Raw genomic sequence first — 14,881 nt, forward strand, 5'->3', positions numbered from 1 at the left:
TGTGTTTGCTCATCACTTCTGGACAGAGCAAAAATCTGCTGTGTGAGGCCCTTTCAGTTCATCAGTTCAGTCACATCAAAATGTATCAGTTTTCCATCCGTTTTTCATCCGTTTTTTCGTCAGTTGTTATCCGTTTTTCATCAGTTGTTATCAGTTTTTTATCCATTGTCATCCATTTTTCATCCGTTGTCATCCATTTTTCATCCGTTGTCATCCGTTTTCATCCGTTTTCATCCGTTGTCATCCGTTTTTCATCCGTTGTCATCCGTTTTTCGTCCGATCCGTTTTTTTGACGGATGAAAAATAGGGCATTCATCCGTTCAAAAAAAACGGACATTGACGGAAGCGGATGAAAACGGATGTTACATGATGATCATCCGTTGTCATCCGTTTTTACATAGAGATACATTGATGTCCATTTTTCATCCGTCAATGGATGGATGAAAAACGGACAGCATGTGTGAAAGGGGCCTGAAAAGTATGCTGGGACTTTGCTAACCACCTCACTAAATTTTTCCAAAACTTTACTTTAACATGTACCTATTTGAACCAGGCCTCATTCAAATCCCAAATACAGAAATACTTCTATTTGGAGAAGAGGTGTGAAATCAGAAAATCATGAACCATTTGTATGTTATAGCAGGAGAACTGTGAATCAGCAAAAAACATGAAAATCAATTTTAATAATTCTACTGTGGGCTCCTCAAACCCATTGTTATACATAGCAACAAAAATTACAGTCCTTTGCTGGCACTTCAGGCAGTTTGCCAATACCTTCTTTACGGCAATAAAACACATAGAAATTAAAGCATCTCATGTGGAACATTCATTCAACAGCCGCAAAAGCCAAATGAATGGTAATTGCTTAGAACACAATGCGGTGGCAATCAAATCAGATTGAATCATGCTTTTAAATATACATCTACATACTGAAGAGCCAAGATAATTATGAATTATGCAAATAAACACAATGGCTCCATGGCAGGGATGTTGTTTAGGTAGCAAAAGGGACATTCATGCAAAACTCGAAAGTCTCTTTTATTTTACTAGTGACTAAGTAAGAAGATGCTTTTCTCATACAGTATTAACTTCCATATATGATTATGAATATGTAATGTGAACAATATATCAAACTACACACAGTATGAAGCAATAGTAAGTCCAATACATGAGCAGCGCTAATTAAAAGGGTGACCCCTCTTAAAAGAAAAAAGTCAGTGAAGAAGCAAAGTCCATGCTGCAAGGATCAATAATCAAACGACAGATGCAGACTTCCACCACACCCCGTGACCCCTAGGGCAATGCTCACTGACCGTACTTAGAAGGTAAAAATCGCCTTAGAAATAATAAGATCAGCCAGGTCAGTCGTCACATCCTCAGAATCATCGGTATCCAAACCAAACCTCTCCCCATTCACAGATCAGGGACTTACACAGGCACGATCTCCAGGCTCATCAAATCAGTGTGTGCAGAGCGAGATAAAAGATAGAGGGCTCATAGGGTAGTATGTAAATACAATTTTATTCACTACTCAGTCCCCAAACAAATCCCCCACTCTATGCACTCACATTTAAAAAAGATATTAAAAGCATATTAAAACCCTCAGTAGAAGTCACCGTAGTGACGAAACATGTCAGGGAGTGAGCGTGCGGCCACCCAGACTGCAACATAGTATTGAGCGCCTGAGGAGTCTCTCTTTCATCCTCTTGCGGCTGATGAGCAGGAGAGGACTGGTGAGCGGTGAGCCTCCCAGCGATACGGCTGTGTACATTCATGCTTTTAATATCTTTTTTAAATGTGAGTGCATAGAGTGGGGGATTGGTTTGGGGACTGAGTAGTGAATAAAATTGTATTTACATACTACCCTATGAGCCCTCTATCTTTTATCTCGCTCTGCACACACTGATTTGATGAGCCTGGAGATCGTGCCTGTTTAAGTCCCTGATCTGTGAATGGGGAGAGGTTTGGTTTGGATACCGATGATTCTGAGGATCTGACGACTGACCTGGCTGATCTTAATATTTCTAAGGCGATTTTTACCTTCTAAGTCCGGTGAGTGAGCATTGCCATAGGGGTCACGGGGTGTGGTGGAAGTCTGCATCTGTCGTTTGATTATTGATGGACTTTGCTTCTTCACTGACTTTTTTCTTTTAAGAGGGGTCACCCTTTTAATTAGCGCTGCTCATGTATTGGACTTACTATTACTTCATACTGTGTGTAGTTTGATACATTGTTCACATTTAGATATTTATAGAGTAGCAGCTACCTATTTTTTACTGCATCTCCGCAGCGCGGGGTGATTGGGATATATATTGGTCCTTTTGTGCTCATTATCTCAGTCCTTTGATTTATTATGAATATGTAATGCTCACAATTAGTGATGAGCTGAACCTACCCAGGTTAGGTTTGAGCAGGGTTCACTAAAGTTCCGGTACCAAATTCAAACCCCATTGACTTCAGTGGGAATTAAATGTTAAAAAAACAGTGATGGCCATTTTGTAGGCTAATAATCAAGGGGTTATCATACAAAAGGCAATGAGAGAACTGATCTGGGGCATATGTACTAAAGCAAACATTTTTTTTTTTTTTATAATTCCGTTAGGGAGTAGTGATTTTAGTAATGTGTAAATTAAAAAATAAAAAATCCTAAATTGTGTTTAAAGAGAAGATTTTCACAGAAGTCACAGACATAGTTTTACTTTTGCATTCCTGTGACCCAGAGTGGGCTGACAGTAGGCTATTGCCCACTGTCAGCTGATGCGGTTGAGCCTCTCTAGGTTCTGGAGGATCCTGACAATAGTCAACTGAAACTACCCCCCTCCCAAGCCGGGTTGTCATGTTTCAGTAAATTTATGAACAGTTAATAAAATCCATAATTTTTGCATCTATCCATGAATGTCTGTAACAGACATGCAGTCTGTGTGTCTGTAATGGACATTCACTGACTGATGAAAAAATTATTATGGATTTTACTATCTGTTCACAATTTTACTAATAGTTGGCAACCCTGCTCCCCGGATTGGCACTTCAGTGAGCACTGGAAGAACACAGTGGAGAGCGGTGACTGACAGTCACTGTTCTCTGCTCTAAGCAGACCGAAGTGCTGAGCAGTCAGCGGTCATGTAATCGTTCAGTTCTCCAATGTGGGATAGCTGTAGAATCACACCAATGCTGCAGAATAGAAATATGTGTGTTTGTTTTTATGAATTCCAAAACTTCACCTTTAAATAACATGTTTAGGGGATGCCCTTGCCCTGTCTGTGAATTGCCACATTTGTGCACTCTATGCAACCGTTTGTAGTAAAAATGGCATTTACAAAGAAAAAATGTGTTTAAATGCTGGCAAAATGACATCACGTTCAGTTTGTAAACAGTGAAGCTGGGGGTTCCATTCATCTATACCAGACACTTATCGTAGATGAGGATCTGATATAAATGTTAATGGGGGACCCCACAGAAAAAAATAAAATAAACTGCAAACCCCTCCAATCCATATTTGGCCCTTCAGATCAGGTATTAATTTTAAGGAGGAACCCATGCAAAACAAAAAATGACCAGCCCCCTTGGTTAAAAGACACTTCCAAGTTTCAATAAGCCCATCACCCACACACCGTTACAACCACAGGGCCAGGGTTATGAAGAAGAGGCCCTTGTCCTCATCAATATAGGGAAATATGCTTTGCCAAGTGTTGAGGGCATTTGGCTCTGGCAAGCAACCACCCCCCCCCCCCCTTCCCACAATGTGAAGGACATTTAGCCTTGTATGGTTTGGGAGGTGAGGTGCCTGCATATCTCCCCTCTCTTTCCTTCCCTGCCAGGTGGCATGCTAGGTTAAGGGTCTGATGTCAATTTTTGGGGGAAACCTCAAGCTTTTTTCCCTTTTTTTTGTATGAAGTTCCCTCTTAAATTCCATACCGGACACGAAGGGCCTGGTATGAATTATGGGGTATTCCCCCGCTATATTCTTTGTTAAGCTATCCTTGGATGCCTTTCTTACTTGACAGGGGATTCTCTGCCATGTAAGTAAGCGTAGCCAAAAACATCCCTGATTGTTGAAGTGTATGTAACCCCAACATTTTTATTTCATGATATGTGGTTCTTTTACCATGTACTTCTAGCAAAATGTATCCTGCTCTCTGTGCATTGCTTTCTTTGTGGGAAAAACCTGGTGATCCTGACAGTCCTCCTGCTTTCCTTTTTCAAACTTACCAAGCTAGGAAAGGAAGCACATCCATCCCAGTGTGGTCAGTTTTCTTCTATGCATTCTACTTGGGAGCAAAACCTGCCTGTAATCAAATGGTTAGACTTGTGCTGACACAACCCCTTGCACAGCTAGTCACTGGGAGAATTAGTGTACTGCTGTTTCTCTGCCTCCTTCTGACGCACACCCCTGCATTCTCCAGCTCTGTAAGCTCCTTACAGGTGAGAACAGAGATCAAGTGAACATAAAAAAAAAAAGAAAAAAAAATAGGATTTATAAAATACACACATTTTATCTAATATACATATATACACATTGTTGGCATGCATTTCAATTTTAAACTGAATAATTGTTTACAAGGTAAGGGTTCACATATACTTTAGGGACTCAGCAGTGCCATCCAAAATGGATTATGGACAGATTCTTGGAGTGTTTCACTTCAAAAAGGTTGTAATGGAGTGCTGGGAGTCTGCTTACCCTATACTCACTAGACTGTAATAGACTAAATTGCTAAGCAAAAATGCCACTTACCACCTATATACACTCACGCTTTATTAGGTACACCTTGCTAGTACTGGCTTGGACCCCCTTTTGCCTTCAGAACTGCCTTAACTCTTCGTGGCATAGATTCAAAAAGGTGTTGATGCTCAGTTGGTACTAAGGGGCCCAAAGTGTGCCAAGAAAATATCCCCACACCATTACATCACCACCAGCCTAAACTGTTGAAACAAGACAGGATGGATCCATGCTTGTCGCAGCTAAACTTGAGACTCATCAGAGCAAGCAAAGTTTTTCCTGTCTTCTTTTGTCCATGTTTGGTGAGCCTGTGCAAATTGTAGCCTCAGTTCCCTGTTCACAGGAGTGGCACCTGGTGTGGTCTTCTGTTGTTGTAGCCCATCTGCTTCAAGGTTCAATGTGTTGTGCATTCAGAGATGGTATCCTATATTTGAAGTGGTTGTTTGGAGTAATTTAATAGAATCTATGAACATGCCCCTGTATATGTGTATGGGTTGCCGACTAAACCAAAACTAGCATATAAACAAGGTATTCTGAATAGGCTACAGAATATTAGTAGGTTATAATTGTCAGCTGTAAATGAGTCGGGGCACACGTATAAGCGTGATCATAGATGTTTATTGACAAAATAAAAATGTATCAATATACAATCGTGCAAATTACAAATTGTGTTAAACCAGTAGAGATAACAAGAAACAAGACGAACAAAACATGTAGACAAATAATAACAAAACCGGCCGGTGCACAATGGTAATGGTATCAAGGATATAATAATAACAAAATGTTTTCCAACAACTGTAATGGAGTGGAATATTCTTGATAGACTCCTGGGGAGGTACGGATCTGTTTGTAATGACTGGGTTAGTGCACAAATGTGCCATGGAATTAATCCAAAAGTAAGTGGATAATGTACTCAGTCATGTGTGGGAGGGGGAGGGGGGAGAGCAAAAAGCCACGTGTTAGTGATGGCTGCAGCGGTATGTGACCATACACGCCAACCTAAATTGGCTGTACAAGTTTTCTTTCAATTCCAACACAAATCTATCTCTGCCCTGCCCCCGCAGCAAACTCTCCGGTGATGTAACTCACAAACAGAAACTCACAACCCTTTTGGGCAAAAGTTCAGCAGAGCAGTGGGAACACATTCACCATTGCACACACAAGAACTCACACAACGTTACGATCCAGGAAAGTAATCACAAGATGCAGTCCAGATAGTACAGGTCACCAGCTCTTTTACATAAGTTTAACACGGACATCTCGGACAAATGCTGGCGTTGCAACCAGGCAACTGGATCCTTACTTCACATTTTCTGGGAATGCCAGGCTATCCAACCCTTTTGGGAAAAAGTTCAGCAGAGCAGTGGGAACACAAAAAGAAACTCCCTTTTACACCAATTAACCCCAAGCCTGATCAGCTGAGAAGAACGATACACAAGGGATCAGCTATCGGGCTACTCACGTCCAGACGAAGCTACGCTACTCTAAGCGAAATGCGTTGATGTCACCAGCCTGGCGACGCACTCTCCACACCTCCTCACAGGCGGCGGATCCCTCGGAGAACGTAAGCCACCCACAGCACCATTGCAGATGACCGGAAGCAACCGACTCCAGGATTTCACGCACGACCAGAGGATAGCCAACGAGGTATCACAGCAAAAAGGTACTGTTTACTCTCAGGGTGAAGAAACAGCCACACGGCTGTCAGAGCTATAGACATACGCAACCGGCCCAACACCCGCCATTACCCCACATGCGGTATGCTATTACTTCAGCACGGGCTACACCGGTTTCCATACTAGTCGCCCAAGGCTCTGCATAAGTCCCCTTCAACAGTAAGATACCTCACAACAGACATCCACCTATCCATCCAGCTGCAGTTGGAGAGACATTCAACTAGCATCAGCCTATTTAGGCTACAGGAGGGGTGAAGAAACGGCACCACTGCCGTCAGAGAGACAGACATCCCTGTCACATCTCTGCTCAATCCCCACACTAGATTGATGCACATTAAACGATCGGTCCTACGACCATCCCGCAGCAACATACTGCAATACTCTCCCCCAATCACAATCTTCCATACCGCTGCAGCCATCACTAACACGTGGCTTTTTGCTCTACCCCCCCCCCCCCCCACACACACACATGACTGAGTACATTATCCACTTACTTTTGGATTGATTCCACGGCACATTTGTACACTAACCCAGTCATTACAAACAGATCCGTACCTCCCCAGGAGTCTATCAAGAATATCCCACTCCATTACAGTTGTTGGAAAACATTTTGTTATTATTATATCCTTGATACCATTACCATTGTGCACCGGCCGGTTTTGTTATTATTTGTCTACATGTTTTGTTCATCTTGTTTCTTGTTATCTCTACTGGTTTAACACAATTTGTAATTTGCACGGTTGTATATTGATACATTTTTATTTTTTCAATAAACATCTATGATCACGCTTATACGTGTGCCCTGACTCATTTACAGCTGACAATTATAACCTACTAATATTCTGTAGCCTATGCAGAATACCTTGTTTATAGAGATGGTATCCTGCATACCTTGGTTGTAACAAGTAGTTATTTGAGTTACTGTTGCCTTTCTATCATCTCAAATCAGTCTGCCCATTCTCTTTTGACCTCTGACATCAACAAGGCATTTTCGTCCACACAACTGCCATTCACTGTATATTTTCTCTTTTTTGGACCATTCTCTGAAAACCCTAGAGATAGTTGTGTCTGAAAATCCTAGTAGATCAGCAGTTTTTGAAATACTCAGGCCAGCCTGTCCAGCACCAACAACCATGCCATGTTCAAAGTGTATATTGTCCATATAATTATCTACTATGATGCTGTTAAAAATGGTACCGGTAGTTCTAAATATATTTGTTCTAAGGGGCCACACTTCCAAAGGTGTGTAACACCTCATACCAGATGAAAATTACATGCATTAACCTTCATTTCTTTAACGTAAGTTGCCATGAATTTCAGGTGCATTACGCTGCAATTCTTTGGGACCCAAATCAGTTGGTTTGAATGAAAACAATATAGGTCAGTGTACCAAGAATGCATTATGGTAGATTTTTTTCCAAAGTGCTTTATGCCTAGTACACAAGATGAGAATATCGGACAAATAATCGTCCATTTTTTTTTTGCATGCTAATCTCATCTCGAAAATGAAGGGTTTACTAAAGTTACAAAAATTCTCGTATGACAGAAGAAAAATTCAGAAGTGATGTAATATGTTTTAGCGTATTTGTATTTTATTTTGGAAGGACAACTGTACTGATTAAATGAAAATAATGCGATCTGGTATCGTACAAGAAAAACGTTTGTGCTTGTCCCATCGAATAATTTTAGATGAACTGTCATGATCAGCTCTCGAAAGCTGTGTACTAACAATCAGATTATCGTACGATCACTTTGAAAGCAACATTTTTCGTACAATTTTCTGATCGTGTGTACGGGCCTTTAGTGTAACATAATGGAGGAAAGGGCCCTAACTAAAACAAACAGATTTCTCTTGTCCCTGTTTTTTTTCCAGTGCAGGAAAATGCAAAACAATGCATGACACTGCCCCCAGTATGAAAAAACTCCTGATAAGCTTACCCTCTATGGAGTTGTATCATAAGCCTGCATTTATCTACAGAGTCTGCATGGTGGCAACAGGAACATAGATAAGATAGGAACAAAATATTCCAAACCAATATGACCTTTTTACACAGAATGAATCACTGATTTTCAATAACTACATAATGGATTTTTCCAATCTAGATATATACACAAGTGCCCACTACTTATCTTTACTACAGTAAGTGCTGTGAGTCTACAGTCACCTTCCTGACACAGCTTTAAATTAAACATACCGCCCGACATATGTTGCATCTATGACTAAATCTTGAAATGTAATGCTCAGTGAGCTATGCATCACTCAGAATGGATAAGTACAAATGGGCTTTCGTCTCTAGAGAAATTCAAAGCAGCCTCTAAAACAATATGTACAATATTTTTTTTATCACTGGGATTATGGCAACTACTGGGCAATGTGTATCCTTTGAACGCAAGGGACATGGGAAAACATATTGCAATTTTTTATAATATCATTACCAAACAAAAATAGCTAGATAATAATGTGTGTGAGTGTGTGTGTGTGTGTGTGTATATATATATATATATATACAGTATATATATATATATATATATATATATATATATATATATATATATATATATATTTTACAACAGTTATACACACACTTTATTACCAAAAGTATTGGGACACCTGCCTGTACACGCACATGAACTTTAATGCCATCCCGGTCTTAGTCCGTAGGGTTCAATATTGAGTTGGCTCACCCTTTGCAGCTATAAAAGCTTCAACTCTTCTGGGAAGGGTGTCCACAAGGTTTAGGAGTGTGTCTATAGGAGTGTTTGACCATTTTTCCGGAAGGGCATTTATGAGGTTTGGCAAAGTCCTTAAAGACATGGATGATCGAGTTTGAGGGGACTTGACAGGCTTGCACAACCCAATAGAACACCTTTGGAATGAATTAGAGGGCAGACTGCAACCCAGACCTTCTCTCCAACATCAGCCTAACTTTACAAATGTGCTTCTGGAAGAATAGTCAAACATTCTCATAGACACACTCCAAAACCTTGTGGTCAGCCTTCCCAGAAGAGTTGAAGCTGTTATAGCTGCAAAGGGTGGGCCAACTCAATATTGACCCTTATGGACTAAAGTTCTATAACTGGGATGCCACTGAAGTTCATATGCATGTAAAGGCAGGCGTCCCAATACTTTTGGTAATATATATATATATATATATATATATATATATATATATATATATACACACACACACACAGTGTGCACTGTATATATAATGTGTACACTAATTGCATAAGTGTTTCATGTCTCCAACTGCCACTTTCATTGTAGATTACAACTCTGAAACTCCATCATGTTTTTAATTGTATATAGTGAGGGGAAAAAATCAAACATTTTCTCAGGTTTTTCTTTATCTCTGTAAACTTATTGGAGAGATTTTTAATGTAAACCTTACAGCGCATCTGCTGTTTTTACCTGACCCGTTATTTTAAATAACTGGGTCATTGTTATTCTCCAAGGAGGAGTCATTTAAACAGTCAGAGCGGGGGTGTATCATGAAATTAGTGGGCCCGAGTGCAACATCAAGGGTGGGCCCTAGACATTAAGGAAAATAAAAATGTGGCGAGCAAAGCGCACCACGGCGAAAGGTGGGCATGGTTTAAATTGCACTAAATATTGGGCGTGACTTAAAGGGGTGTGGGTAAATAGAGTCTGAGATTACCAACATAGTGTGGAATGTATGTGCAGGAGAGGAGTGCAGAGTGTATGGCGGTGGCTGGTATGTGCAGGGAGAGGAGTGTGGAGTGTATAGCGGTGGATAGTATGTGCAGGAGAGGAGTGGGGAGTGTATCGTGGTGGATAGTATGTGCAAGAGAGGAGTGTGGAGTGTATGAAGGTGGGTAGTATGTGCAGTAGAGGAGTGCGGAGTGTATGGCAGTGGGTAGTATGTGAAGGGAGAGGAGTGCGGAGTGTATAGTGGTGGGTAATATGTACAGAAGAGGAGTATGGAGTGTATAGCGGTGGGTGGTATGCGCAGGAGAGTAGTGTGGAGTGTATGGCTGTGATTAGTATGTGCAGGAGAGGAGTGGAGGAGAGGAGTGCAGAGTGTATGGAGGTGGGTGGTATATGCAGGAGAGTAGTGCAGGGTGTATGAAGGTGGGTGGAATGGACAGAAAGAGGGGTGCAGAGTGTATGGCGGTGGGTAGTATGTGCCGGGAGAGGAATGTGGAGTGTATGGCGGTGCGTAGTATGTGCAGGAGGGGAATGTGTATACAGTATATGTATGGGCATAAGTGTTCATGTGTATGTATGTATGTATGCATACAGTAAATGCATGTGTGCATGTTTGTGTGAATGTGTCTAGGTGTGCGTGGGCTTCAGGAAACAGTCCTGGCACATGGAAAATGATTTGTGTGCGGCTAAGTGATGGACATAGCAGTTATGTGACCATGAGCAGATTTTAATTTGTGCAGGCAGACAGATCCTCCCATCATTGGACTCACCAGATCCCTGGACCTCTCATACAGATGCCACCACCAGCACCCTGGGCAGCCTCTGCACTGCCAGGGTAAAAACACAAGACATGTAGGAGGCGAGGCTTTCTCTGCCAGTCAATCCAGCAGCCCGCAGCTCATTGGTCTCCAGGCTGACTGGTGGGCAGAGGGATAGGAGGGGGACAACATCACAGGAGGGGAGTAGTTTTTAAGGAGGTGGGCAGAGGAACAGGAGATAGGCATCATTACAGGACGGGAGGAGCAGGACAGGAGGGGGGAAGCAGGAATGGAGGGGAGTAGTGTTACAGGAGGGGGGCACCAAGATGGGGGGAAGCAGGACAGGAGGGTGGCAATAGGACAGGAGGGGGCGGTGTTATAGGAGGGGGCAGTGGGACAGGAGGGGCAGAGGAAAAGGAGGGGGGTAGTATTACAAGAGGTGGGCAGCGTTACAAGAGGGAAGCAACAGGACAGGAGGGGGCAGTGTTACAGTGTGGGAGCAGCATCACAGGAGGTGGGCAGAGGGGCAGGTGGGGGGCAGCATCACAGGTGGGCAGAAGGACGGGGGGAGCAGCGGGATAGGAGAAGCACAGTATCATAGGAGGTGGGCAGAGGGACAGGAGGGGGAAAGCAGGACAGGATGGGAGCAGCATTGCAGGAGGGGGCAACAGAAAAAGGGGTGAGGAAGTAGGACAGGTGGGGGGCAACAGGACAGGTGGGGGAAGCAAGACAGGAGGGGGTAGCATCACAGAAGGTGGGTAGAGGGAATCACAGGAGGGGGAGCTTCAAAGGAGGGGAGGCACCGTCACAGGAGGAGGGCAAGAGGAAAAGGAAGAGGCAAGTGGGAGAGGAGGAGGACAGTGCTGCTTGAGGGGGACAGCGGGACAGAAGGGGGGCAGAGAAACAGGAGGGGGCAGTGTCACAGGAGGTAGGCAGTGGGACAGAAGGAAGCAGTGTCACAGGAGGGAGGCAGCGGGAAAGGAGGGGGGTAGTGTTACAGGAGGGCAGCGAGACAGGAGGGTGGAAGAGGAGAATCTCTCCAGCATCAGATCATCAGGCAGCGGCGAGTGATGGGGCTTGTGCAGTCCCAGTTACGAGGGTGAACATGGGGGCGAAACAATGCTCATAATTTGGGGGTGCGAGGTCACCACAGGGATGCCGGGTATCAGGAGGCAGAGAGTTTCAGAAAGGCGTCCAGCTCTGACAGCTGCAGCGTTCCTTCTGTTGATCTTTTCCCAGCCCAGTCTTCTCTTAGCAAGAGAGCTGATCCACATCCTTCCACTGCAAAGAATGTACCCTGTGCCCTCTGCTCTCTGATGATCTGTCTCCCCCCCCCTGCTGCCTCCTGTCTGACCCCTGCTCTGTCCAGATGGCAGGGTGGGCAATCTGCATTGATCATCCAGCCGTTCAAACTGAGGGCTGGGCTCCCCGCTGCTGTTTAAATTAGGAGCACTTTTCATTAAGTCCTATCCACTCTCTGGGACCTGCCTCCCCCCCTACTCGATGTGCCGTTGGTAGGGCGTGTAGAGGATTCCTCTACATAGGTGACAGTGCATGTTAATGCTCCACTCCCCCATCTTGGGGCCCTAAGGCATCCATGGGTGCAGTGTGTCAGAGCACAGTGCCCCCCCTGGCCCTTGGGACCGGTGTGCAGTGAACACCCTGTGCCTATGGGTGAAACGCCACTGAGTCAGAGGCAATCATTATTGCTCTCATTATTAATTATTGCCAACTTCTTGCTAAATTATTGATGATTACAAGATGGTTGTGAGGGCAAACCAATGAAAGTTCAACTGCCTTGGTAATTCCTGTTCATGGAAATCTAACATAAGCACGAACTTATGTAACCAGATTTTTGTTGGTGCATTGTGTTAAAATAATATTTGAGAAACAAGCTCTAGTAAATTGGTAATACAGACTGTACCACTATACTAAGTTACCTAAAAAACACACTGTGTGCTATCCTGTAGCCAGAACACTTTATCAGTTATTTTTTGCAATACATATCTGGCAGTATAATTGTTACATTGAGGTTGTGCTGGGTAAAGTTACATCAAAACTATTTTTTTCTCTGTTTTGTCTTTTTTTCATCATGAAGTTCATATCCATATGAATGTGGCCACACATTCCCTCACTTCACATTTTTTAAACTCTAGGTCACCTGTATCCAGACAAAAGATATTAAAATATTTACATATTCTTAACAATCAGTAAAGAGCTTTAAAACAAGCCCCTAATGATCTCCTTAGTTTTATGTACTGAAAATGAATTCGTTGCCACAAGTCCTCACAACAAAGACTAGTGTAACAGCACAGAAACCTGTTGTGTGGTTTCATCATGAGGACTGCAGGCTGCCAAGATCTGCTTTCCACAGAAAGTAAGTGAGAAATTAGATCATATTTCAGTGCCTCTATTATGAATTTGGAGATTCATTTCTCCAAAACACCTATTGCACCATAGGTGAACAGAAGTAGAGACCAAGTGACCAAAAGCTGCAGTCAGTGTCCACTCCTGCTCTTATCTTATTGTAATGTCATTGTGCCACTGCAATTCTGAAACCTAAGAGGACCCTGCTGCTGGGCAGCGAATGGAAAATGACCATATCACCCAAATAGGCATGTGTACATCCAAAAATTGACCTTTCCACTCTGCTGCAGAGAAAACTCAGGATCCTGGGAGTCATGTGACCACAGATTTAGGTAAGGCTTTTAAATTAGGTTTTTCTTTTTTTTTTCTTTTTTTTTTTTTTATAAAATGCAGAGATTAGTTAGACATTGATGGTAAATGTGCCAAAGACCGGAGGGTTGTGAGAGCATGTCCAGAGAAGAGCTTTAAACAAATCAAAGTCCTATATGTAAAAGAAAATGTATAATTTATGTAAAGCTACATTTTAAATGCAAAAAGTTAGGGTGCAAAACTAAACATTTCTGAAAAGGGAAAAATCACTTACTTATCTGTGGGAGGGAGACTCTGGGACTGAAGTGATTATAAAAGTAAAAGCTATGTTAAAGGATAGATATATGCTATATACAACTTACTAGGCATTCTCTGCAGCTTTCTCAGCAGTACTTGGCAAGAAGGCATCTTTTCGAATATTCTTCAAGGACATGTTGTCAAACAACCAGCTAGAGTATTGTTCAGGGTCCACATGAACAGGTGGAATAGGGATGCTAAGATGACTGATGGCAATACATTCTGTAAAGCAACAACACCATACAAAACACATTAAATACCTTTTGTTTATTGCATTCTAATGCACTATTATCCAGTTCAGTTCAGCTCTCACATCTGTAAAGAATCTCTGTCAAGTTTTTACTTTGGTATGTGTTGAAGCATGAATAATGAGGTAAGCACATGTACTATTATCGTAGGTAGGTAAGCACTACTTACCAACAATTACCACCTGCCAAACTTCTAAAGGGGAACCAACAACAACAGACTGTGGATTCCGCTTTAACTCCCCCCCCCTCTCCCCAAGGCTTTATAATTTGCGTTTATACAGGCTAAGAATTATATGAGTGACTCAAATTAGGTTACTGTGTCTCGTTCAATAAAGATGTAGAAGATGGCAAGAGTGGTATGTAGATGATATGCACAACAAATATGGCCATATCATAATAAAGCACATAGACTGTGGAGGAATTGTCCCAGCTGATTTTATTTTGCACGATGAAGTCACTTTTATCTGTAAATATACCAAACATCACCCCAATTTTTAAATATTCAGAGAAACATAATTAATTTGCACGTGTACCGTGCACTAGATGTATTTGCAGTAATTATCAACAAAACAAATGCTTGTATGCTCAATGTCTGCTAGGATTCTAATATCACAATGGGCCACCAAGCCACCAGCTGGATATTGGTGCTATAGACAATCCATGAGTAAAATCCAAGAACACAATTGCCAGCTATTAGTGATACATATTTCTTCATCCTAAAATGTAGTACATTGAAAATGTAAAATCCCAGCATGGATGTAAATGGTTTAAATTGTAGTTAAATTCACAACAAAAAAAAACCTGCATAGCAATGTTGGTTTTAGTTTTTCCAACCAGTC

At 42.3% G+C, this 14,881-nt stretch overlaps 1 protein-coding gene across 1 annotated transcript in view; it reads right to left on the minus strand.

The window, feature by feature from the left end:
• The window catches only part of LOC309548132 (uncharacterized protein), a 707,228-nt gene that overhangs the window by 91,746 nt on the left and 600,601 nt on the right, over positions 1 to 14,881 (minus strand). Inside the window, exon 91 of the mRNA XM_082248097.1 lies at positions 13,860 to 14,016. Within this exon, the coding sequence (XP_082104223.1) occupies positions 13,860 to 14,016 (157 nt within the window). The remainder of the gene's footprint in view (positions 1 to 13,859; positions 14,017 to 14,881) is intronic.

This window comes from Pelophylax lessonae (assembly GCF_965119305.1).
Source record: "Pelophylax lessonae genome assembly, chromosome: 2".
Lineage (NCBI taxonomy): Eukaryota > Metazoa > Chordata > Amphibia > Anura > Ranidae > Pelophylax > Pelophylax lessonae.